This window comes from Malus domestica, chromosome 11 (genome assembly GCF_042453785.1).
Source record: "Malus domestica chromosome 11, GDT2T_hap1".
Classification (NCBI taxonomy): domain Eukaryota; kingdom Viridiplantae; phylum Streptophyta; class Magnoliopsida; order Rosales; family Rosaceae; genus Malus; species Malus domestica.
The window spans coordinates 627534-653400 of NC_091671.1; the positions used below are offsets into that span (position 1 = coordinate 627534).

The 25867-nt window shown below is 37.5% G+C and overlaps 5 protein-coding genes and 1 long non-coding RNA gene across 6 annotated transcripts; 1 reads left to right on the forward strand and 5 right to left on the reverse strand.

Annotated features, from left to right (window-relative positions):
- The first annotated feature begins 1359 nt into the window (after positions 1–1359).
- On the forward strand, positions 1360–5158 carry LOC103429788 (probable cytokinin riboside 5'-monophosphate phosphoribohydrolase LOGL1). The gene is made up of 7 exons (XM_008367919.4): positions 1360–1512; positions 1662–1759; positions 1940–1970; positions 2085–2184; positions 2408–2478; positions 4431–4574; positions 4921–5158. The coding sequence occupies exons 1-7, from the start codon at positions 1417–1419 to the stop codon at positions 4996–4998; spliced, it is 618 nt and encodes a 205-aa protein (XP_008366141.2). The 5' UTR covers positions 1360–1416; the 3' UTR covers positions 4999–5158.
- Positions 4292–5020, reverse strand: LOC139189289 (uncharacterized). Its single transcript, XR_011573040.1, has 2 exons — positions 4931–5020; positions 4292–4601 (listed from the first exon to the last, which is right to left on the reverse strand). It is a non-coding gene; the product is annotated as an uncharacterized lncRNA (long non-coding RNA).
- Positions 5159–5362: 204 nt separating the features above from the next.
- On the reverse strand, positions 5363–7667 carry LOC103429787 (uncharacterized). Its single transcript, XM_008367917.4, has one exon. It carries the CDS (start codon positions 7322–7324, stop codon positions 5639–5641), a length of 1686 nt encoding a protein of 561 aa, XP_008366139.2. The 5' UTR covers positions 7325–7667; the 3' UTR covers positions 5363–5638.
- A 944-nt stretch (positions 7668–8611) lies between these two features.
- LOC103422551 (protochlorophyllide-dependent translocon component 52, chloroplastic-like) lies at positions 8612–12344 on the reverse strand. The gene is made up of 7 exons (XM_029087820.2): positions 11693–12344; positions 10700–10887; positions 10396–10481; positions 10123–10307; positions 9853–10041; positions 9449–9636; positions 8612–9043 (listed from the first exon to the last, which is right to left on the reverse strand). The coding sequence occupies exons 1-7, from the start codon at positions 12212–12214 to the stop codon at positions 8788–8790; spliced, it is 1614 nt and encodes a 537-aa protein (XP_028943653.1). The 5' UTR covers positions 12215–12344; the 3' UTR covers positions 8612–8787.
- A 181-nt stretch (positions 12345–12525) lies between these two features.
- LOC103429786 (protochlorophyllide-dependent translocon component 52, chloroplastic-like) lies at positions 12526–16359 on the reverse strand. Its single transcript, XM_008367916.4, has 7 exons — positions 15599–16359; positions 14657–14844; positions 14352–14437; positions 14079–14263; positions 13809–13997; positions 13384–13571; positions 12526–12983 (listed from the first exon to the last, which is right to left on the reverse strand). Exons 1-7 carry the CDS (start codon positions 16118–16120, stop codon positions 12728–12730), a joined length of 1614 nt encoding a protein of 537 aa, XP_008366138.2. The 5' UTR covers positions 16121–16359; the 3' UTR covers positions 12526–12727.
- Positions 16360–17732: 1373 nt separating this feature from the next.
- Positions 17733–21210, reverse strand: LOC103429785 (IQ domain-containing protein IQM2-like). The gene is made up of 8 exons (XM_029087819.2): positions 20906–21210; positions 20069–20572; positions 19856–19970; positions 19711–19776; positions 19433–19612; positions 19103–19342; positions 18878–18979; positions 17733–18774 (listed from the first exon to the last, which is right to left on the reverse strand). The coding sequence occupies exons 2-8, from the start codon at positions 20539–20541 to the stop codon at positions 17935–17937; spliced, it is 2016 nt and encodes a 671-aa protein (XP_028943652.1). The 5' UTR covers positions 20542–20572; positions 20906–21210; the 3' UTR covers positions 17733–17934.
- Positions 21211–25867: the final 4657 nt, after the last annotated feature.

A 25867-nucleotide genomic window follows, 5' to 3' on the forward strand; every position in this document is an offset into this window, starting at 1 on the left:
ACATCATCATCATAAATAATGCACGCTTGAACACCATTTTAGGAAAAGAGATCCTCTCTGGAAATCTTCCACCAAGGCCACCGGATCAAGTGATCCGGGCCTTCCAAATTTCATCCAAATGCCCACTTGTTTTGATCCCTTAAAAGCTATGATAATTTTTGGCTGTTGGTTGAAATTTGGAAGGACACAAAACCGAGCGCAATGACATTCTAGAATTCATATAGCCGACCCCACTTAGTGGGAAAATGTTTTGTTGTTGTTGTTGTTGGATGAAATTTGGAAGGCCCGGATCACTTGATCTGATGGCCTTGGTGGAAGAGAGAATCTCTTCCCCCATTTTAGTATCATGCCTTTTAAATCATGGATGGTCAAGGCCCAAGTGTGCACCATTGATCATTTAGTATAAGATATTAAAAGAAAAAAGTTGGTAAGTGTTTCAAGCAATGGGAGCTATATGTGGTTCTTAAGGATTCATGAGAGAGACTTATCTATGCATTGGGTAAACCACTACTGTGACATTGCGATCGATGTAAGTTGCTCTCCATATTCATAGCAAAAGTTTCATTTTTGCTTTAAAGTTCCTTGACCTATATTGGATTGAAGAAAACATCTACTTGTGAGAACCACGCATGCATTGCAAATTATACAATGGGGTTAAGTACCATAATCATGAAGTTTATCAAAAAGGATTGAAGCATGATCCTAACTAAACCCAAAGTAGTAACAAGCAATAGGATGAAAAACTAAAAGGTATTAAGGTATACCATTTAAACTAGTTAATACGATTGAGTCAATATGTTTTTAGCCACTAGATGGGTCTGTCAAAAGACCATATCATATTAAAATGTAATTTTATAAATATTTTCTTTTTTATATAAGCAAGGCGAAAGAGGGTACGACTTAACTATCTTCAAATAACAAAAGAGATTTTTTTTTTTCTTCAATTAAGAGTGAGTTTTCAAACTTCAAACCTCTTCCGATATAGTTGATGAAAAGAGAATCAACGAGTTCAACATTTGGTATTTGAATACAATAAAAGAGCTCAATAGTTGATCAATTAAGATTTTTCCAAATCAAAGCAAGCGATGAATCTCCTCTACATAAATTCTATGAAGGTGCAGATCGAGAAGGGAATATATTATTGGTGCACCCACCAAACACAAATGAGATATAGAATACAAGAGATTGAAAGAAAGGCAGAATCTTGTTTGACTGAAAATTGAACAATACTTGCATTATTTTCATATACATGGGGCCTATATATGTACCAATCAGTTAACATCACCTATCACGTGTCATGCAAGTTCCACAGTACAGGATTGTTAAATCGAGTATATATATATATGTGTGTGTGTGTGGAGATAGGTAGACTTCTTATTGTTAGAGGGCCTGCGACTTATTCAGCAGAAATAATTAATGGGTAAGTTCAAAACGGTGTGTGTATTTTGTGGGAGTAATTCTGGGCACAGAAAGATATTCAGTGATGCAGCTCTTCAACTTGGGAAAGAACTGGTTGGTACTTATAACCTCGATATATATAGCTGATAAAACACACTGGTTAATTAGTTAATTAAATTTTTTTGTTTACTTATTGTGAATTTGCTTGATGGATTTGAGGGTTTTAACTGCAAGGGTTTTTAGTTAATCGATTAATTTTGCAGGTGGAGAGGAAGATGGATTTGGTATATGGAGGAGGAAGTGTAGGGTTGATGGGGTTGGTTTCTCAAACGGTTTATGATGGCGGATGTCATGTTCTTGGGTAAGAACTAACCAATGAGGATGATCAAGTAATTAATAATAACTACCTCAAACTATATTATTAGCATGAAAGTTATAAAAACAAGAGTTTGGATTTTAAAGATATGCTTAGCTAGTACGATTTTTGAATCTTTAATTAATTAATCAAGTGATTAATGTTCTTCTTTTTTGCTTTGGCTAGAGTAATCCCAAAAGCCCTAATTCCACTTGAGGTTCTCTCTCTCTCTCTCTCTCTCTCTCTCTCTCTCTCCTAGTTTTTCTGCGTGCGTATAATACATATGCTAACTGATGATTATTGTTTTGTGTTGTGATTGAATGTTATTTAGATATCAGGCAATTCAGTAGGACAAGTATTCGTTGTATCGAACATGCATGAAAGAAAGGCTGAGATGGCTCGTCGAGCTGATGCTTTCATTGCATTGCCCGGTATATATACACATACATCATGTGCTTTCCTTCATTATTAACAATTTTAATTTGAATTATAACCAGCAAAAACAAATTAATTAAAGTTACAATTATAACAGTATCTCTAAACTTCTGGTAATTAATAAATTAATTGTTAAACTGCATGCATGATATATACCATGCATTTCATTAGTAATTACTTCTTTATTTGCCTGGATTTTTTATATCTGCGAATAACTAGGTGGGTATGGAACCATGGAAGAGTTGCTTGAGATGATAACATGGTCTCAGCTTGGAATCCATGATAAACCAGTAAGTTTGATACATATTAATTGTTTCCTCTTATTATTTTAGGGCAAAAAGAAAAATGTTAGGGAGTTTATTTATTTAGACCACATTTGCAGACTATATGTTGTGTAGCTAATGTAAATAAACTCGTTAAACAAACATTTACATAATAATTCAATTATCAAGAATCACGTTACGTAATTTGTTAAATATAATTTAAGTAAATAGTCTCCAAAGTAGTTAAAAGTTGTAACTTTTTGTTGGGATCTACTAGGTATCCAATAACCTAAGAAGAATTATTGGATTTAATTAGCATATATCATGGATTGCATGAGCCATAGGACGAATAACCCTAAAGTATAGGCATCCTCAATGATATTATTGTTTACTCAGATATTTGGAAAATTTAAATAACTCGTACAAATTTTCAACTTCAAAATGATTGTAAAAAAACAATAAGATTCCCCCTAGCTATCTTATCGTACGCACAAAATGAATTCATGTAAGCGTTTTAAAATCTAGTTATCTTTATGAAGTAATTTTGTGTGAAATTAATGTTAAACATAAGAGAGAGTTGAACTCTGAACTTGCTTTAATCATAACTATTATCCAATTTGTCTCACCAAATTTGGAAAAAGAAAATAGAACTTGGTATGTTCTTTTTGTGACAAAGAACCGCATAACATTTTATTCATCGATATAATGTGTTAATGTAAATTTCGAACATGTGCAATCACTTGCAAGTCACATTTATAATTGTAGTATTAATTAATCAAACATGTGGAAGTTCATTAAAATTGAAAATTTGTTGGTATTATATAAGTTTTTTATTTGAAATGATTATAAAAAGGGTCATCCTAAAGGTAACGCCTAAGAACCCCACACTACACATTCATGTAGTGCATTAGCCACTTTGCATCCACCACAATGATGCCCTCCGCTGCCTAGCTCTCCCCATCTTCTTTCAACATGCATATTCACCCCATAAGCTCCTAGGCTTCTTGAATTGAAAATTGTATGATGGCATGCAAGTAAAATAATCTATTGGTCTGAGTGGGAAAAATCATTCCGCATTCTATGCAATGGAGGGAACTGGATCTTAGGTGATAGAGCTTTCAATTTCTCAATGAATTTTGTAATGGTTAGTCACTTTTGAGCTGTTTATAATTGCTAATAATTTATATTTCTTTTAATAGTGGGACTCTCCATGGATCTCTGATCACCTCCTGTTTTTTGCACAATATTTTATAATGTTGACACGAAAATTGACGTTAAATTGTGAGGTAACAGAGAATCACAGTACACTTTGAGAATCTCCTTAACATTTCTCCAAAGTCAAAAGGTGCTCACGCGCAAACATTTCATTGTCTTATCATTTGTGATAAAACAGTAGAATCTTCAAAACTAATAAACTTTCAATTTCTAAATGAATCTTGCCACAATCGATCGCTTTGAATGAGTGCACAATTTCCAATCATATATACGCGTCAGTATAAGATCTAGGTGCATCTTAAGGTCAAAAAGTACTCATGTGCCAACGCACCACGGACCCTAATACTCCTCTTTCTTAACTGTCATCCATCCGAATTAGCTAGCAAGTACTTAGCTGTATTTGGTTACTAGTCAGATCTTTGTTTTTAGCTTGATAGCAATAAGGATATGTGATACGGATGGCCATGATAAGACTTGGTAACCATTTTTAAACCCATATATAATATGATTGAGGCTTACTCTTTCCCTTGACAAATCGTTAGAAGCATGCCCTTTGTCACAACAACCGTTTCACACTCGTATATTCTTGTAAAAATTATGGGACAAAAGTTGAAGAAAAAAAGCGTTAGGAAAAGGACATTTCACCTTTTTAAATCATAATAATCCACCAACTTTATGTCATTTTTGAGTTTGTAACTTTGAACTTAACATATGAACCAATTTTCTAAAAAAAAGACATTTACATTTTTTTGTCTGCAAATCAGGTGGGTCTTTTGAACATTGATGGGTATTATGATTGCTTGCTTCGTCTGTTTGATAAAGGTGTGGAAGAGGGATTTATCACTTTATCTGCTAGGAATATTGTCATATCTGCAAAAACTGCCACAGAGCTGATACAGAAGATGGAGGTACTGACATCACTCTCTGCTTTCATACTGTTCCATATCAAATTCCCGTTTTAGTTTGCTTTTGTAGAAAATACTTCTGCTCATAAACGCTTCTCATAAAAGCTCAACAAATATTTAATAAATAATATCGGAAGTGCTTCCTTCCTTCTTGGTGTTTCCTTGTACACCACCAAAAAAACAGCTTTTTTGGTTATTTGTAAGCACTTTTAGCCCTTACAAAAGCATTCCCACCCCAAAACTACTTCAATGTGTAAACACCTTTGATGGGAAAATGAAGTTAAAAACATAGCTTGTTTACATCGCCTTTCGCCTTAAAAGCGGTTCATGTTTTTATTTATTTCTGCAGGAATACATACCTTTGCATAATCAAGTGGCTCCAGCCCAAAACTGGAAAGTCGGAGAAAACCATGCAAATGATCTATGACTGACTTTACAAATGAACTGGTTTAGAAAAAAAGCAAGGGTTGAATTTAGTTATATTTGATATTCTGAAATCTAATATTCCTCTTAAGATTGGGATGTAACTGATATATATATAGTATTTCCTTTCATATGCAGTAACAAATGTGCTTCTTAAATCATAATTCTTCATTCCCGTAGGCATAACACTACAACCTGTTTAAGCATTCTGTAAAACTATGGACGCCAACGATGGCTTTAAGTAACGATATGGCATTGAAGAAAAAGTATAGCATTTAAAGCTACATGAGGAATTTCGGAGTTAAACCGATGAAAAAAGTTTCAGAATCTGCAGGTTGAAATGAAAATCTAAATGTGTTGCATCGATCTAAAGTTTTAAACCTTCGACTCCACTTTTCAATTCAGTTTTTTGTTCAATGGAATTGACTACAACTTGTAAGAGCTAAAATTGATGTGAAAGACAAAATGAGTTGAATCTATAATACAACATATATAGACTTTGCTGTGATGAATAAGAAATGCCAACATCCAATATAATAGAAGAACAAGCAAATAACAGCTATAAGCCTCACACGAATTCAACTGTATCATTCGAAAAGCGAATCAAAATATGGAATAGGGAACTAGATTTTTCTCCAACCTGGTCAGCATGTGTTGATTCCGTCCTTGCAATCTGCCGTCAAATTATAGAATGTTTCCACACGCGTCTTTGCCCTGTAAAGAACCTCGGTATCGACTTCAACCCTCATGTATCCATCGAACTCAACTGGTCGTCCGTTGTTTAAATTGCAAGTCTCATTGTACCACTCACTCGTGTTACTCCAAAGTTCTTTGTAGTCATCAAGCAAATGAACCTTGTACTGAGACCTCAGTTTATCGAAGTAATTGTAGAACCGTTCGTTAGTGGCTATATACAGATTCCTCCAAGGCTGCACCATCGTCTTGACCTTGTTAAGAAGCATCTCTGGGGACGTATCATAATCAAGGTGAGGCCAAAGCTGCTTATTCTGCGCCTTCTCTCCTCGCACAACATGAACAGCATCAAAATCCCAGTCCATCCGCCCGCTGATCTCCGTAACAATATTCATCAATCTCTTCGATTTCCACAAGGCATGCCACGGCCTCTGAACGTACTTAGCAGCCTGTCCTTCACACACCCTGTACCAGTAATTTTCTGGCTCCGGCCCATCAAACTGCCTCGATATAATAGTGCTCCTCTCTTTCTTGAGCTGCATTGGCGTCACCTTATGGCTCGCAACCTTCTTAATGGGCACTTTCCTCTTATGGCTCTGATCCCACTTCTTCCAATCCCGCAGAAATTCATCCTCATCCACAATTGAGGCAGTTTCCTTGAGATGTTCATAATCAAAGTAATACCGAAAATCTTTCCCTTCCTCATCTTTATTACTCAGAGTATAACTCCCTGCCAAGCAGACACTCAAATCCATCACAAATGTCCTGTTCAAATACATAGCCTCACCTAAACCACACAAGAAACTCCATTGGAACTGATTCATCCCCTTGCAATAATCCCCTCCGCGCGAATAGTACAAGTACCTCCCCCTCCTAAAATTCTTATCCGATCCCAGGCTAGGGATCGTATCATTGATCTGTTCATCACGAACTGGTGGGGTGCTTCTAGCCTTCCCACCACCCCTGGTGCCATTACTACTAATCCTCCTCGCTCTCCTCGCATTAATACCCGAATGCCACCTTCCGGCGTGCACCACCTTATAAGTACAATTCACTCCGAATCCGAGCTTAAACCTCCTAAAATCCCTATACTTCCTCCAAGACTTCTCCTTTTTGTTCCTAAACTTCCACAACACATCACATTCATCCGCCTTCGACCCATTAACCGGCGTCTGATACTCCAAGAACACGATGTTCTTAAATATCCTCAAATTAAATCTCTCCACCGCAATCAAAGCCCGTGGGTCCGAGCAATTCACTCTCTCCAAATCCTCACAATTCAACCCGTCCGACAGGGTCGAATTGGTCGAATTAGAGACCTCGGCTTCGGCTTTCGCAATCACAGACTCCGTAATGACTGCAAAACCCGAAGAAACCGGGGCTACGGCGGGGGCAAGAGGTAAATCCTCGCCGGTTGTGAGGACAGAGTTGTCATCTTTGAAAGTGGCGTTCTCGGAATCGGTGAAGAGTTTTGTTAAGGCCGGAGCTGACTCCAGCCACGGATCTGGGGGTTGGTAGGTGATGGCAATTACAGTGATTATAAGCACCGAAAAGACAAAAACTGAGAAACAGAGGTTGCTGATGAGTTTGATGATGTTTTGCCCGATGGGCTCGGTGGCCGGATTCGATTCTTTCATGGGTTATCGAGAAAACCCAGGTGGGAAAACCGATCGGATCTTATGAATGCATGAAAAAAAATGATGGGTTTTTAGAGAAAGTGGAAGAAAATGAATGGGGAAAGAAAGCAGAGATTTGGAGCTGGGGATTTACTTACAGTTGATTAATGGAGATCTGCAGCGAGAGACACCAAAGTGTGTTACTTTAGTTTTACTTCACTGGTTTTTTTGTTTACATTTGTTTTGAGGACGGTGGGTTGGCTGTTAATGTCGCGCGTGACAGATTTGGAGTGAGGAAGTAAAGGAGTGCGTTGGACTTGGGGAGCTTCAGTTGCAAGCGACAGCGAGGGAGCTGTCGGTTAAGCAATTTTTCCAGAAATTAATATATTAATATTTTAACGAACAGCTTAGGATTATATTTTTTATCATCTTCAATCTAGAGCCATATAGCTCATTTTAAACCTGTCACAAAAAACCGTTTCCAACCAAGGAACAAAGGGCTATAATATGGAATGTGAAGAATTGAAATAAAATGAGGTAAGATAGTATGAAATGATGAAAAATATGTGAGAAATTGTGTAAGAAAAAAAAATTACAAATTAAAAAAAAAACAGAAAAGTGGGCTGGGTATAAAAAACAAATAATGGGCTAGGACAAAAAAAAGACCTGAGCCCTAAACCCTAAAGTAATCTAGACAAATGGAAAAGAACAAAAAAACAAATGAAATTGGGCTAGCCAGCCCGCTGGCTAGCTGATTAAAGATGGTCAGTCGGTTGGTCATTTGACCTTTTTTTATTTATTGGGCTGGCTAGCTGATTAAAGATGGTCAGTCGGTTGGTCATTTGACCTTTTTTTATTTATTGGGACCCACCAGCCCTTTGGCTTGACCCACTGTTAGAGAAGATTTTCGAGTTATTTTTGACCCTCTAGACCCTTCGGTTGGAGATGACATTAGTTTGCTTGACTTTGTGAATGTTCCACTTTGCACTGCTTGCATTTGCCCGCGTCGGTCGTCTAGTAGGACAAGTACTTTTGTTAGGGCCCTTTTGGATACATGGATTTGAGAGGGCCTAAAATTTAGACCATACTTTTTGTTTGGGCCTAAACAAGACCTCGTAAAATCGTGCAAGATTTTGTTCGAAAGTGTTGGTTAAAGTTGAATGTTCGACTACTAAACATCACTTGACTATCCAAGATCTTCCACCGGAAATGGCGATTGAGATTCGGGGTATATGAAACGAGACGTTCTCCCGAAACGGAATGCAACCATTTATCAATCTGAGAGATGATCCACATTACCCAATCACATTACCCAATAGACAACATTGACATTAGCATGATACTCTTTGTACAGTGTACAAACTCATGCTCAACAGTGTTTAAGTTTACATGCATTCGGATCACGTAGTATCATAATTACATTACCCCGCGCGGTGTTTAGTGTTGTATTAAGCTAAATGCGCGGTGAGCGAAGATTAACCAGATCACCGGAAAGCATGGTTGTAGTCATGAAAGTGAAACTGTTTGTAGATAAAGTAAGCCAACCATTTTGAAGCTGCAAATGATAGTATAGCCGCTGCAACGAGCGTAGTTCTTGCAGCCACAGATATGGCAGCTTGCTTGGTTGCAGCAACAATTCCCACTAAAGCAAAAGCGGCAAACTGCAATACAACTTCGAGCACTTTCAGACCTTTGTATCCGGCACTGCAACTGCTGCAGTTTACCACATGGGACCAGTACCTGAAAGGTGGTGCAAACACCCGTCGATGATGATTCAACAATAAGAGGATTTTTAAGTTTTAACACTCTCCAACTTAGTTCTTAACTTCTTATGGCCATGACACAACCTGGCAAGGAAAATGCTTGCATTTCAACTAATAAACCCAAAATTTTCGAATGTGTGCTGGAAATTTCTATCTTTTGCTGGCCTCAAGATTTGAAGAACAAACTAAGAGATGCTTGAAGGTGTGTTATAACAGATCTGGTTTCTAAAAGTTGCAGGACCACCAAATTTTAGCATATTTTCAAGACCGCTATGATCTACTTTGATGCCATCAGAATTTCCCATAAAAACCGTTCTAATTTTCTGAAACTAAGTAATCAAATTGTTGTTTGAATCCTGCTTCATTAATATGTGAAAGTTACCTGTCCAGCAACTGTTCTCTAGGAGGAGTGGGGGGAAGAGCCCCACAGAACTTGCCTCTCCAATCTACCTGACCGCCAGCGTACTTGTTTAACCATTTTCTGAAACCAACCACAAGGGCATCTGACTTTGTTGGCACAAAACATGCTTTTTGCCACTGGGCAGGGCCTGCTTCCATTATCTTACGTTCCTGTATGAAGAACTCAAGACTCAGGTAAGAATAAGTACGATAAGAGATTCACCAAAGACTCTTATTCCGTGTTCATGCATCTGCACACTTTAACTCAATAGAATGTTTTTCTTATTGTTCAGAAGAAAAGCCTCAACCGAAAAAGTAACGTCTAACACATTCAGCAAGTGAAAAGCAAGATAATTTCTAAATCTACTATCAAGAGTTAAAAGTCACCTCAACATGAAGAAGATATAAATCGGAGTCCAGAATCAGATTTTGTCCAATATGAAACATCCACCTCGGAACAATCTTATCAATCCAAATGCCGAAGTTTCTTGGGAAGGTCCATATCAACCTGCTATTACCCGGACTAACTGGGATACAAATAAAAATTAGAAGAAGTCTCCGCTGGGCTGATGACACCTACACAAATCACCATACACATAAAGAGATGTACAAAAGGATAAAAAGATAAAGGATTTGAACAGAAACAGAATGTTCTACCTTTTTGGTTTCAGCTGATGATGCGGCCCCATTACCCTGCTCAAGCGGATCAAGTGGAGAAGCGTAGAACACACATGGTGGCAAAAATTTACTCCGACCCCATTCCTGCTTTGCGATGAAACCATTTATGTCTAACTTCTCAACCCTCAAATCCAATGGTCTACCCCCTTCTCTATCAGCTTTCTCTGTAAAGAAATGAACTGTAAATCACCCTGAACCTCCTATACAAAGTGAAATTAACTTCATGAAAGTGATGCATAAACTGGTATTTGCCTTTGGGTTGTCTCGTTTGCATTATTCCATAATGCGCATATGGAACATGAGCAGGGTCCATAAGATTTTCAATCAAGACCTCGTACCTGGAATTGCAACAAAGATATTAAACAAAGTTATTAAGAGGAAAAGCTGAAAAATGAAAATTCAATATTTCAGATCGATACACCTAAAAGTTCTTGAACATGAAAGACGAAATAAGACCTGGATGCAGATTCACAAGGTTGCTTATAAAGGAGCATTATGCCTCAGTAGAAAAATAGTTTCATATCAGAGCTGGTAGAAAAAAAGTATCTTTACATACCCGTAAGGAATCTCTCTGTTTCCCATTGGACCACTATACGAAGGATCATCTAGTTCAGGTATGTAGGGAGGTTTTTTCTCTGCAAGAACATCTTTGTATTGAGGATCGGAATTTGGCCAAAACCACACAATGCCATTCTGCACGGTTGTTGGATAAGCGGCTACACATGCTTTCTTATTCGTGTGAATCTGCAAGTTGAAAGTGTCATCCCTATCATCTTATTTAAACTACAAACCATGCACAGCATATAGTTTATTGCCATAGAACCACTTCTGCAGGAACAACAAGAAAAGAGTTTCGATTCAAACTTGGAATACTATTACTATAACTAATGTTTAAAGTTCATTAAAATTGGTCCCTATAGTTTCAATTGACATGATTTAATCCCTACAGCTTACGAAGGCCACAGTTCGTGTCTAGGATTGGATGATAACTCACTAGATTCTATGAATGCTGAAATAAGAAAGGAACCCCAACTTCCAAGTTTTGTCATAGTCGAGGAATTAGATGGATTAATCACGAAGGAAATTATCCCTTCCCGTTCTAGGCACCAAGAGTGGTGTAACTGTTGCAATTGAAGGCCAATGACTTTAATTGTGTCATTTTTTCAACATAATTAGTATACAATCGTCATATAAAAAGGAAAAATTAGACTTTTTGGAGATGTAAAACGCTAGCATTACTGCATGCTTTCACGCACTAATTCCGTTGAAAATCTAACATAATTAAGCCATCGTCCTTGAACTGCAACAATTAGTAAACTACAACAACACAAGGACGTCAAATCATAACAACTGAAACTACAGGAATCAAAGTGGAAAATTCGCAGAAACTACAGTGACCAAAATCATACTTTTTCATGCAAATCTATGGTATTATTTGACATCTCTAGCAGTCTATCTAATTAATTTGTACGAAGGTTTACCATAATAACTAGCTGTACGTATATCTATATCTTACTTGCATGAAGGTTTTCAGTCAAGGATTATTTACCGGAGGGCCATCAGTTGGTGCTTGAGGGATGAACTTGCAGTCGCCGGAGCCATTAAAACACCAACCGTGATAGACGCACTGCAACCTGCCCCACTGATCAATCCTCCCTTCCGACAACGGCGCCAACCTGTGCGGACAAGCATCATCGAACACCTTCCAAGCACTCTCGTTCCGGTCCCACCACACCACCACGTCTATCCCCAAAACCGTCTTTCCATGCGGGACCCTCTTATCGAGATCGCAAACCGGCATCAACGGATACCATTGGGCGTACCAGTCGAATTTCTCCTCCTGGGTCGGGTTTTCGAGTGATGGGTCCGGTGGGTTTGCAGGCTCGGTCGAAACAGAGGATTGTACGGCGGTGAAAGTCTTGAATGCTGATGATGCGGTCCCTTGAAACGGTGAAAAAGATGAAGTGGGGTGCGGGTTAAATCCTGAGATAGTAAATTTTTTGGGTTGGGATTTGTCAAATTTGGTGGGAAATTGCAGTGAGGGAAGAGATGAAATTCTCAGAGCTTCCATGGCTGGTGCCACGAATGGAGCTCAACGAGGTAAGAACTTGGAGGCTCAAAAGTGTAAAGCTTTGAACGTGGCATGCAGTAAAAAGAAACTTGAGGTGCAGATTTGGGATGAGAATTTTGTCGACAGAAGTGGATAACATGACAAGTGGTTCAAGGCTTAACTGGTCATAATGTTTTAGTTTGCTATTCAATGCATGCCCAACCACATAATGTTTTGTTCCTTTTCTGTTTTTCCCTTTTTCTTTTATTTTTTAGGTGATGATTTTAGGAAAATAACTAACTCTATGCAACGAACGATACGGAATGCAACCATTTACCAAACTGAGAGATGATCCACATTATCCAATAGACAACATTGACATTAGCATGATACTCTTTGTATGGCGTACAAACTCATGCTCAACAGTGTTTAGTTTACATGCATTCGGATCACGTATGCTTCGTAATTACATTACCCCGCGCGGTGTTTATTGTTGTATTAAGCTAAACGCACGGTGAGCGAAGATTAACCAGATCACCGGAAAGCATGGTTGTAGTCATGAAAGTGAAACTGTTTGTAGATAAAGTATGCCAACCATTTTGAAGCTGCAAATGATAGTATAGCTGCTGCAACGAGCGTAGTTCTTGCAGCCACTGATATGGCAGCCTGCTTGGTTGCAGCAACAATTCCCACTACAGCAAAAGCGGCAAACTGCAATACAACTTCGAGCACTTTCAGACCTTTGTATCCGGCACTGCAACTGCTGCAGTTTACCACATGGGACCAGTACCTGAAAAGGTTGTGCAAACACCCGTCGATGATGATTCAACAATAAGAGGACTTTTAAGTTTTAACACTCTCCAACTTAGTTCTTATGGCCATGACACAACCTGGCAAAGCAAATGCTTGCATTTCAACTAATAAACCCAAATTTTTCGAATGTGTGCTGGAAATTTCTATATCTTTTGCTGGCCTGAAGACTCGAAGAACAAACTGAGAGATGCTTGAAGGTGTGTTATAACAGATCAGGTTTGTAAAAGTTGCAGGAACACCAAATTTTAGCATATTTTCGAGACCGCTATGATCTACTTTGATGCCATCAGAATTTCCCATATAAACTGTTCTAATTTTCTGAAACTAAGTAATCAATTTGTTGTTTGAATCCTGCTTCATAACTATGTGAAAGTTACCTGTCCAGCAACTGTTCTCTAGGAGGAGTGGGGGGAAGAGCCCCACTGAACTTGCCTCTCCAATCTACCTGACCGCCAGCGTACTTGTTTAACCATTTTCTGAAACCAACCACAAGGGCATCTGACTTTGTTGGCACAAAACATGCTTTTTGCCACTGGGCAGGGCCAGCTTCCATTATCTTACGTTCCTGTACGAAGAACTCAAGACTCAGGCAAGAATAAGTGCGATAAGAGATTCACCAAAGACTCGTATTCTGTGGTCATGCAGCTGCACACTTTAACTCAATAGAATGTTTTTCTTATTGTTCAGAAGAAAAGCCTCAACCAAGTCTTACACATTCAGCAAGTGAAAAGCAAGATAATTTCTAAACCTACTATTTTTTTTGAGAAGATTTCTAAACCTACTATCAAGAGTTAAAAGTCACCTCAACATGAAGAAGATATATATCGGAGTCCAGAACCAGATTTTGTCCAATATGAAACATCCACCGCGGAACAATCTTATCAATCCAAATGCCGAAGTTTCTTGGGAAGGTCGATATCAACCTGCTATTACCCGGACTAACTGGGATACAAATAAAAATTAGAAGACTTCTCCGCTGGGCTGATGACACCTACACAAATCACCATACACATAAAGAGATGTACAAAAGGATTTAAAGATAAAGGATTTGAACAAAAACAGAATGTTCTACCTTTTTGGTTTCAGCTGATGATGCAGCCCCATTACCCTGCTCAAGTGGATCAAGTGGAGTACCGTAGAATACACATGGTGGCAAAAATTTACTCCAACCCCATTCCTGCTTTGCGATGAAACCATTTATGTCTAACTTCTCAACTCTCAAATCCAATGGTCTACCCCCTTCTCTATCAGCTTTCTCTGTAAAGAAATGAACTTTAAATCATCCTGAACCTCCTATACAAAGTGAAATTAACTTCATGAAAGTGATGCATAAACTAGTATTTGCCTTTGGGTTGTCTCATTTGCATTATTCCATAATGCGCATATGGAACATGAGCAGGGTCCATAAGATTTTCAATCAAGACCTCGTACCTGGAATTGCAATAAGGATATTAAGCGAAGTTATTAAGAGGAAAACTGAAAAATGAAAATTCAATATTTCAGATTGATACACCTAAAAGTTCTTGAACATGAAAGACAAAATAAGACCTGGATGCAGATTCACAAGGTTTCTTATAAAGAAGCATTATGCCTCAGTAGAAAAATAGTTTCATATCAGAACTGGTAGGAAAAAAAAGTATCTTTACATACCCGTAAGGAATCTCTCTGTTTCCCATTGGACCACTATACGATGGATCATCTAGTTCAGGTATGTAGGGAGGTTTTTTCTCTGCAAGAACATCTTTGTATTGAGGATCGGAATTTGGCCAAAACCACACAATGCCATTCTGCACAGTTGTTGGATAAGCGGCTACACATGCTTTCTTATTCGTGTGAATCTGCAAGTTGAAAGTGTCATCCCTATCATCTTATTTAAACTACAAACCATGCACAGCATATAGTTTATTGCCACAGAACCACTTCTGCAAGAACAACAAGAGAGGAGTTTCGATTCAAACTTGGAATACTATTACTATAAATAATGTTTAAAGTTCATTAAAATTGGTCCCTATATTTCAATTGACGTGATTTAATCCCTATAGTTTACGAAGGCCACAGTTCGTGTCTAGGATTGGGTGATAACTCACTAGATTCTATGAATGCTGAAATAAGAAATGAACCCCAACTTCCAACTTTTGTCATAGTCTAGGAATTAGATGGATTAATCACGAAGGAAGTTATCCCTTCCCGTTCTAGGCACCAAGAGTGGTGTAATTGTTGCAATTGAAGGCCAATGACTTAATTGTGTCATTTTTTCGACATAATTAGCATACAATCGTCATATATAAAGGAAAAATTAGACTTTTTGGAGGTGTAAAAAGCTAGCATCAATTCCGTTGAAAATCCAACATAATTAAGCCATCGTCCTTGAACTGCAACAATTAATAAACTACAGCACAAAGACGTCAAATCACAACCACTGAAACTACAGCAATCAAAGTGGAAAATCATACTTTTTATGCAAAACTATGGTATTATTTGACATCTCTAGCAATCTATCTAATTAACTTGTACGAAGGTTTACCATAATAACTAGCTGTACGTATATCTATATCTTTCTTGCATGAAGGTTTTCAGTCAAGGATTATTTACCGGAGGGCCATCAGTTGGTGCTTGAGGGATGAACTTGCAGTCACCGGAGCCATTAAAACACCAACCGTGATAGACGCACTGCAACCTGCCCCACTGATCAATCCTCCCTTCCGACAACGGCGCCAACCTGTGGGGACAAGCATCATCGAACACCTTCCAAGCACTCTCGTTCCGGTCCCACCACACCACCACGTCTATCCCCAAAACCTTCTTTCCATGCGGGACCCTCTTATCGAGATCGCAAACCGGCATCAACGGATACCATTGGGCGTACCAGTCGAATTTCTCCTCCTGGGTCGGGTTTTCGAGTGATGGGTCGGGTGGGTTTGCAGGCTCGGTCGAAACAGAGGATTGTACGGCGGTGAAAGTCTTGAACGCTGATGACGCGGTTCCTTTCAACGGTGAAAAAGACGAAGTGGGGTATGGGTTAAATCCTGAGATGGTAAGTTTTTTGGGTTGGGATTCGTCAAATTTGGTAGGAAATTGCGGTGAGGGAAGAGATGAAATTCTCAGAGCTTCCATGGCTGCTGCCACGTGTGGAGCTCAAGAAGGTAAGAACTTGGAGGCTCAAAAGTGTAAAGCTTTGAACTTGGCATGCGGTAAAAAGAAACTTGAGGTTCAGATTTGGGATGAGAATTTTGTCTACTGTAGTAGATAACATGACAAGTGGTTCAAGACTTAACTGGTCATAATGTTTTGGTTTGCTATTCAATGCATGCCCAACCGCATAAAGTTTAGAGTGTGCGTTTTCTGTTTTTCCGAAAATAGTAAATTGCCAATTTGACCTCTGATCTATCACCCAACTTTCGATTTTTCTCCTAATTTTTTTAATTGGAAAATTAAGGATTTAAACTAATTTTTTTGGCTGATTTCATCTCTACCGTTAGTTTTTAATAGATTTCATCCAAATTAACGTTAACTTTTATCATGTGCAAACCACATAACTCTCATTTGTGAACAAAAACGTTACTTCACTATACATTCAAACACAAAAGATATAGAATCACACATATTTGCATAGGTTTATATTATAGAAATATAAGGTTTTCAATTATTTTAAAGAATGAAGCGACCGAACTACCCACACATGTTGTGCACATGCTTCTATTTAACAGAAATTTGGATGGAATGAATGCAAAATTAACAACAGGGGCAAAATTAACAGCAGGGGGCAAATCGGCCAAAAAAATTAGTTTAAGTCTTTAATTTTCCAATTAAAAAGTTCAGGGGGAAATCGAAAGTTAGGTGATAGTTCAGGGGGCAAATCGGCAGTTTACTCTTCCGAAAATAATTGACTCTATGTCACGAATGACAAATTACAGTTTCATATGTGTGTAAATATTTCATTATGTAATTTTAACAGACTATCACAAAATGTTGAGCGGTGAAGCATCAACACGTACATAAAATGGGTGTAGCGGAGATGAGGATATTTCGTTGGATGTGTGGGCACACGAGAAATGATAAGATTAGGAATGAGGATATCCGAGGTAAAATAGGAGTAACCGAAATTGAAGGAAAGATAAGAGAAAATCGATTACTGTGGTTTAGACATGTGCAACGAAGACCTACTGACGATCCGGTTAGAAAATGCGACTACGGGACATAGGTCTAGGGCCAAAAGGGTAGATGAAGACCTAGGAATACTTTGGAAGAGACTCTAAGAAAAGACTTAGAGTACTTAGATCTAACGGAGGACATGACACAGAATCAAGCGTAATGATGTTCTAGAATTCATATAGCTGATCTCACTTCATAGGAAAAAGCTTTGTTGTTGTTGTTATTGTTGTATCACGGGCAATTTTTAACACGTGATAATGTGTTACTTGTTCAAAATATCGTACAGTGACACGAGTGTACGTGAGTTCTTGGTGAGAATGGTTTGCACAAAGGAGTTAAGCAATGGGCTTTATTCAGAGTAAAAATAGAACACAAAATGTTTACCGTAGTGGTGCAAAATAATAATGTCTATGCATTTTGATAAGAGTTTAATCCTCACCGATTTCCACCCCTCTAACATTTAACTATTTAATTCACTAACGTTATCATTGTAAAAAATAAAAACCTCTGAGATCTAAATGAGCCTTGAACAAGAACATCAACACATTTCATGATTAGTGTCAAACACATCTAATAAAGAAAATTTTGAATCATTTGTATTAAAAGGGCGTCAAACCCACCAAAATTCTAGGATTTGTCATCTCCTTTTGTACAAGATGAACTAATGAAAAATAAATTTATACATGATTTGTGTAGGAAAAGAATGATAAAGAATTGCTTTGTCATCTTTTTTATTCACAAAAGAATAAATTAATATATGAATCTATATTTTTCAGTCACGAGACATTAGCAATGGCGGTTGCTGTACTTCCTGTAGATAGTTGGGATGACCGAGTTCTAGAAAGGTTAATGCTTTTTACAGAAAGCTTCACTCTTTCAAGTGCTGGGGAGCTTATGCGTGCTTCCATCTCCCCGCCACATTTTGCCGGTGTCAACACCCTTGGACTCAGCGCTCTGGTGGTCCGAGGAGAGAAGTATGACCTCGAATGGGCAGCACTTCTTGGAGACAAGTTCACATGCTCCAAAGCTCGGAACTGGAGCTCCGAGGGATAGTCCCTCACACAGCCAATGCGAGGTCCAGCTCCCGTTGTCCATTTGCAAGACAACTGCCTTCCCAGTTGGAATGATTTCATTCCTTTGTGTGAGTTAATCCTTTTGAGAATTGATTCTTGAGGAATGGCTTCTCCCTCGGTCTCATCATTGTTTTCGTCGAACAAGTTCTTCTTCGAAACCATGTAATCCTGCTCTGATGGGAGAGTTTCATCCACCGTTTCATAACCATCAACTGGAGTTTCCACTGGAATACCGCTGCAACTTGAACCAGCGGGTTCAGTTGCGCTCTCTACCTTCTCGAAATACCTTTCCCTGTTTGGTATTGCAAGATTAGACAATTTTCTGCTAACACAGCGGAGACGGCTTGACATATGAGATTCGACTGCAGCAGCTTGTTCTATTGAATCATTCTCCTCCGGAATCAAGTCTTCTTCAATGGTCTCTTCAGCCTTTAAATCACATACATTTGGGATCAAGCCCTCTTCAGATGAGTTGCATCTAATATGAGCACTGCTTCTTTTCTTGCTAAGTGAACCCTCCTCTACCTCATCAACCGGACTTAACTGAAAATACAGAAAAGCGAGCTTTTTAGGATAAATATTCCGCTAGTTTTCTCTTGAAACCTATTAAATCAGAACATAAAATTTTATTTTTCTTAATTTATACCTTAACATCTTTGAGATCGACATTGTTCTCTTGAAGGAATGAGACGAAGTCTCTGAAATTTTCTTCTGTAGGCCGATAGTGACCACTGTGAGGCCAAACTGCCTGTAGAAATTCACAATAAATCAACGTTAGAAGCAATCAAAACATCTAAAGATAGCCGTCGAAACGATGGTATGTACGCAAAGAGAAGGAAGATCTTATGAGTAGTACGTATTCTAGCCATACCTTAAGGATGCCGTTTTCAACAACTAATCTCCCGGCAGCAGATGTGGCTCCTCCAGCCAAAAAACTTGAATGTTGAAACGTCCCCTTCTTTTTCTTGCCAACGTATAAGGTTCTAGAAGCACTAAGAACGAAAATCCATTTGGTATCATCGGATTCTCCGGTTGTATGGAGAAGCTCCCCTGATTGTTTGTAGAAGAATTTTCCATCCTCCACAACAACTTCATAGGCCATTCTTTCCATCTACATTGAGCAGAACAAAAATCAGTAAACAAAATGGGAGAAGAAACAGATTAAAGGATTATCAATAAGGATTAAGGACATAAAGCTCACCGGTCCAAGGTACTTGATACACTGCTGTTGAAGTTTCGATCGAGCGCATTTTTCAACAAGATTTACTTCCTTCCCTTCTCCTATGTCTAGCCAGTAGAAGAACGGTTCTCTACTCTGACAGTGAAGCCATTCAACGTAGTAAAAGTGTAGGTTATGTCCATACCGATGCCTTGGATCAATCTGTTGTTAATCAATAACAAAGAATCGAGATCAGTAATGGCTCGAGTCATAACAGATAGAAGAAGAACAAAATTGACAGTCAAATGCAATCAACTTACCGCCTCGAGCCAATGCTGCAAGGCAAGCTTTTGTGCCTTTTCATTCTTTGATAGACCTTTTCCAACCTGCAGTGACAAAGAAATACTTAGTTTTTCTGAAAAGATTATGAGAAACTTGAAGTGTAAGTATACAATCTGGTCTTACCTTGGCGGCTCTGGTCCTTGCTCTAGACCAACGCGACATGGCAGTTTCATGTTTCTCAATTTCAAAGAATGATATAGAACTCCGCTTGAGCTCAGCGAAATCTAACAGCTTCCACCTACATTATTTCAAAGAATTTAAAATTAATGAGATAAAATCACATTAATTTTTTTTTACATAAATGGAAAGATTAGAGCATGATAATGAAAAGCATACCAGCTCTGTTCAACAAGAACTGCACAATCTGCTAGCTTTCGTCTGGTTCGGAAACTTTTGTATACTTTCTGCAACTTAATTGCTGCCATGTGTTTGGGGCTGGTGGGATCCAAAAGTTGCAAGGGCCTGATCATTCCCAGAGGACTATCTGATCTTGGGGAGGGAACGTTCATTTCTTTGCTGAGAGGGCTGACTGATGCAACGGTCATGCTCTTTTCTAACGAAGGAACCTTGAGCAACATCATTTTCTCCAACTCTCTACCTTTAAAGCTAACAGAAGTTTCAAGTGTCATCCTTCCGGAACCTAAGGATTTCATTATTGTGGGTTCTGCATCACCACCATTGAAACTAACTGATCTGACCGGAGTTTTAACTTCATTGTCTCCAAAGCTTATGGACTTCACAATGATCGAATCCAACCCACTTTCCAAATCACTGTACTGCGAAAATGGGCAAGAAAAGGAAATTCCCATTCGGTTTTAGCAACCCAGACAATTCAGACTCCTGAGAGAACAAAAAGAACGAGCTTTAGTTTCATATCAGACGACCCATTATACAGCATAAAAGCATTAATGAACGTAAATCGAGCTGTTATCCGTGTAAGCATGCAGTTAAATTATCCCAACATGAACAAGAACCTATCAGACAAACCCACCATGAGATTAGATCTACAAAAACTACAAGAATATTGAGTATACAACGGAAAAGGTCACAAAATCAATGAAAAAAACAAGCACATTTCCATGAAACCAAGAGCAAACCCAGAAAACCCATTTCATCAAAACAGCATAAAAATCCCAACTTTCATCCAAGAAATTAAAAGCCGGGCATTGTTACCTTAGAAGGAGGATTTTGCGAGCCAACGAAGGAGCAGAAACAGATTTTTGAGTAAAAATAGAAGTGAAGGTTTGGAATTTGAATGGTGAGTGAGAGGGTTTGATTGGTTTGGTTTGAGAGGATTCGTTTGGATTAAAAAGGAGTTAGTTTCTCTCTTTCTTCCTTACAAAGCTCTTGTGCTTTTCAAACTCTACCCTCCATTGATGAATAATATATAGGAACAGGTGAGTGAGAGAGAGAGAGAGAGAGAGAGAGAGAGAGAGAGAGTTTACACAGAGGAGAGAGGGAGTGTCCATTTTCCAAGCACGTGATCATGGGGGGTTTACTGGGAAAAGAACCGAAATTTGTAAGCATTTTCATTTTCTTCTAAACTAAAACTATTTTTGTTCTACCCAAAAAACTTTAATTTATGTATTTGTTTGTTTGTTGTTTTGGTTTTTAGACTTTATTCTTGTGATTAAATATTAAACAATTTAGTATATCTATTTTCTCTTCCTTCTTCCCTCTTTCTAAGAAATTGTAAGAGTTCATATACAAATACTAATTTTGATACTTAACCATGTAGGCAAATCTTGTATGTGCCCCAAACTCCATACAAATGACAAAATAAAACAACATATTACTCGTTCTAAATAGACTAAAATGAAGATCACGATGAAGTTACATATACATAAACAAATAAAACAGTATGACATCAATTAGAATAAAAAAGTCTAAAAATTGTTTCGATTAATATTTACTATTTTATTTTTTCATGTTGATTTAGCGTTACTCTAAATTTTTGACTTCTTAATCACAACAAGTGACCCAGTGGTAAGAGCACGGATTGCGGCTCCCCAATAGACAAAAAAATTGTGGGGGTCCCTGGTTCGATGCTCTTAGCTGGTGAGTTTATTTGACTGTGGCCACGAGCAGGGTGAAATTCTTCATAGCCTCTCTGGACCCGAAAATGGTAGATAACCGTGACTTGTCACCTATTATCCTCTTTTTTCAAGCAAATATAAGTCTTTGACTTCATCATAATTTAAACAAGCCCTATATACGCGTAACATAATTTTCCAACATTGTTGTTTTTGTACAAATTAAGTATTAATTATATTTAAAAAAGATTACTTGTAGACTTGTAGTCATAGTGATGTTTCGATCTTAAATATTGAACAATTGGTTAAATTAATCAAGGAACACGGTGCAATCTTTTCTTGCACTCTTCCATTATAATTAAGTAATTAGTTATAAGAACTATATGTTATATATATCAAACCTAATTTTCATGGAAACTCACACATAATTTATTGTTTATATACAATATATCAGTCAGTTTCACTTGAAATCATAGTTAATTTACAAAGTGAGATTGACTTTCACATATAGTCGCCAGCATTTATGTCATTATATAGAACCGTCGTACCTCCAACTAATATGGGTAACGTTGCTTAACTCGCAAGCTTTTAATTGGCGGCATTTGTTAATACGTGTTTTAATATGGGTGAATTTTTTTGTTGTATATAAATTTTGCTTGTATTAGCGCGTATTAATTAATGTGTTTTTAAATAACATCCCTCTCTATCTATTCATACATAAATTGTGATGGTGATTAATTAGAGGGAGCTAGCTAATTGGCATTTAATTAGTTGGTTTGATGGAAGTGTTTTGGATGGATATGATGAGTTGTTAGAGTATATTAATTTGCATTGTTGTGTTAATTCTATTGGTCTGTGTTGAATTTGTTCTATATATGTGTATATATATTTATTCGAAAGGGTGAGCTCAAAGTCTTTGAAACTTCCATGCATTCGCTTCTAAAGTTAGAGCTATATATGTCCCACAAGTTGACTTGAATATACCAAAATGCAAAAGGGGTTTGATGGGTTAATAACAACAAAACTCCCTTCAAAAGTCTAAAGCTTGTGTTTTGTTTAATATCCACATATACAAGAAACAGTCAAGCTTATGCAATATATGGATCTTTAATTATTACAAATACATATATATATATATATATATATATATATATTATCTGTCCAAGATAAAAAAAAAGAAGAAATTAGGTTCTCATCCCTCTTTTTGTCATTCTATTGATTAAAATCTTATTCATTTGGGTATTAATAACATCATTAATTATTTCAATAATAAAATATTTTTTATTTTTAAATATATTCCTTTAGTGTTAAAAATGTTACAATTAGTATATTTATATTTATGGCTAAATTTTTTATCATATATTTTTATTTTTAGTTTGTACTTATTTTTAATTTGTACCAATTTTCAATTCAGTTTTAATTTGTACCCATATATTAATTTATTTTTGTGCCCATATTTTTTAAAGTTTTATTTGTATTTGTGTCCATGTGTTTACAGTGTCACATCCCAGCCCGGGTCCACACATCCCAGGCCCGTTCCACCACCGTAGCACAATATTGTTCGCTTTGGGCTTACCATTCCCTCACGGTTTTGTTTTTGGGAACTCACGAGCAACTTCCCAGTGGGTCACCCATCCTGGGAGTGCTCTGGCCTCCTTCTCGCTTAACTTCGGAGTTCCTACGAAACTCAAAGCCAGTGAGCTCCTAAAAGGCCTCGTGCTAGGTAGGGATGAGAATATACATTTAAGGATCACTTACATGGGTGATGTGAGATGTTACATACCGTCACGTGATATTGTATAATTAATCAATGATAGAAAAATTACATATGGTATATTTATGTTTTATGGCTAAACTTTGTATCATATATTTATATTTTTAGTTTGTACCAACTTTTAATTTGCAACCTTTTTTAAAAATTTGTAGTATTTTCTTTTTAGTTTTTATTTGTACCCATGTATTAAATTCTTTTTGCGCCCATATATTTTAAAATTTCATTTGTACTCATAATTTTTTAATCTTTTATTTGGACCCTAATTTATTTATAATGTACCCATTCTTCTTTATTAATGTACCACTTTGTTATATGTGAAATGTACCAATTTTTTTTTGTAAAATGTACCAATTTTTTTTAACACTATGGATATATTCTTTTGCCATTTATTATTTCTTATTGTTACTTAATTTTTGTCCATTTATTCAATCAAAATGTTTGAATTTTTTTATTGTAGCCGTTTCTAATACTATTATAATGAGGGATTTTAAATTTATAGGATTATAAATCTCATAAAATATCAAACAATTAATGTCAAAACAATAAAAATATTAATATTAATAGTAATATAATGAGGTGTACAAAGTCAAGGGACTTTGATCAAACTTTGAATACCATTAAAGTTTTAGTCAAATAGTGTTAGGGACTAGGGACCACATCCAAAGTATCCCATAAAAAAAACTAAACATATATAGGTTGTCTGTGTGAAAAATACATATATGATATATATACACTACTATATGTATTTTGGTACGATACATTTCTATTTAAGTTATGCCAACCTACTTTATACCCCACTAATAATCAATGTGAGATACATATAAATGTGTGCTCTTTGTGTTGCATTTCTTTTTCTTTTTTTTTAACAAACGATATTATTTATAATAAGGAGAGAGAGGTAGGATGTTGCATTTACTTTTTAAAAAAAGATTAACAAGGATATATGTGTTTGTGTGTGTGTGTGTGTGTGTGTGTGTGTGTGTGTGTATACACCATAATGTTCAAGCATTAGCTAATAAATAATTAGTATAACACTAATCACTCTTTGTGTCTTGAACGACATATATAAAATGTCACATCCCGGCCCGGGCCCCCACCATATCCCGGGCTCGACTTCGTCGTAGCACGATATTGTCCGCTTTGGGTCCCGACCACGCCTTCACGGTTTTGTTTTTGGGAACTCACATGAGAATTTCCCAGTAGGTCACCCATCATTGGATTGCTCTCGCGCGAACTCGCTTAACTTCGGAGTTCCGATAGAACCCGCCAATGAGCTCCCAAAAGGCCTTTGTGCTAGGTAGAGATGAGAATATACATATAAGGCTTAGAGGATCCACTCCCCTGGACGATGTGGGATGTTACAAGCCACCCCCCTTGGGGGTCCGACGTCCTCGTTGGCACACTTTCGGCCAGGGATTGGCTTTGATACCAAATTGTCACATCCCGGCCTAGGCCCCCACCATATCCTGGGCTCGACTCCGTCGTAGCACGATATTGTCCGCTTTGGGCCCCGACCACGTCCTCACGGTTTTGTTTCTGGGAACTTATACGAGAACTTCCCAGTAGGTCACCCATCATGGGATTGCACTCGTGTGAACTCACTTAACTTTGGAGTTCCGATGGAACTCGAAGCCAATGAGCTCCCAAAAGGCCTCGTGTTAGGTAGAGATGAGAATATACATATAAGGCTTAGAGGATTCACTCCCCTGGGCGATGTGGGATGTTACATAAAATGGTTCGAGCCGTAATCATGTATTGAAACTTGTGCTTTCCAAATCAAAGTCATTTCTTTTACGATATTGCTATCCACACACCCAATTTTACCCCACACACTGTTATTAATTTTTCGAAAATTAAGAGAGGTGTGTGAAAAGTAGAAATAGGTATTTGTTGCCATGGATAATGAAGCCAAATTTGTGCTATTTTTGCTGCCATTGGACATACAACTTTTGAATATCTGCCCTCTAATGGCCAACAAAAGGGATTCGTTTAAGTGGATTTTATTAGTTCAATAAGAAGTACTATATATTTTTAAACTTCTATCCACATCAAAGTTTAATTATTTTATTGCATGCATACGTAGAATAACCATGTAAAGTGCATATACGCGTAGCCGAAAAACCTTAGTTTATATACATATACATATACATATATATATATATATATATATATGTGTGTGTGTGTGTGTGTGTGTGTGTGTGTGGGAAAGTAGTCTACAAAAGCATATGAATTAGTAAAGTATCATATACCAATAGGCTGTACGTACTATCACCAACAAAATATATATCTCTGAAATATATGTTATACCCATTGACAGCTAGGTATACG

Excerpts from the sequence above, each read along its gene's own strand:
- LOC103429788 (XM_008367919.4), top strand. The coding sequence starts at position 1,417 with ATGGGTAAGTTCAAAACGGTGTGTGTATTTTGTGGGAGTAATTCTGGG. Across the intron at positions 1,971-2,084 it reads AAGCCCTAATTCCACTTGAG|ATATCAGGCAATTCAGTAGG; the intron begins GTTCTCTCTCTC and ends AATGTTATTTAG. Across the intron at positions 2,185-2,407 it reads TGCTTTCATTGCATTGCCCG|GTGGGTATGGAACCATGGAA; the intron begins GTATATATACAC and ends GCGAATAACTAG.
- LOC103429787 (XM_008367917.4), bottom strand. The coding sequence starts at position 7,324 with ATGAAAGAATCGAATCCGGCCACCGAGCCCATCGGGCAAAACATCATC.
- LOC103422551 (XM_029087820.2), bottom strand. The coding sequence starts at position 12,214 with ATGGAAGCTCTGAGAATTTCATCTCTTCCCTCACTGCAATTTCCCACC. Across the intron at positions 10,042-10,122 it reads CATCAGCTGAAACCAAAAAG|GTGTCATCAGCCCAGCGGAG; the intron begins GTAGAACATTCT and ends TGATTTGTGTAG. Across the intron at positions 9,637-9,852 it reads TATATCTTCTTCATGTTGAG|GAACGTAAGATAATGGAAGC; the intron begins GTGACTTTTAAC and ends TTCTTCATACAG.
- LOC103429786 (XM_008367916.4), bottom strand. The coding sequence starts at position 16,120 with ATGGAAGCTCTGAGAATTTCATCTCTTCCCTCACCGCAATTTCCTACC. Across the intron at positions 13,998-14,078 it reads CATCAGCTGAAACCAAAAAG|GTGTCATCAGCCCAGCGGAG; the intron begins GTAGAACATTCT and ends TGATTTGTGTAG. Across the intron at positions 13,572-13,808 it reads TATATCTTCTTCATGTTGAG|GAACGTAAGATAATGGAAGC; the intron begins GTGACTTTTAAC and ends TTCTTCGTACAG.
- LOC103429785 (XM_029087819.2), bottom strand. The coding sequence starts at position 20,541 with ATGGGAATTTCCTTTTCTTGCCCATTTTCGCAGTACAGTGATTTGGAA. Across the intron at positions 19,777-19,855 it reads CAAGGACCAGAGCCGCCAAG|GTTGGAAAAGGTCTATCAAA; the intron begins GTAAGACCAGAT and ends TTGTCACTGCAG. Across the intron at positions 19,343-19,432 it reads GTATCAAGTACCTTGGACCG|ATGGAAAGAATGGCCTATGA; the intron begins GTGAGCTTTATG and ends TGCTCAATGTAG.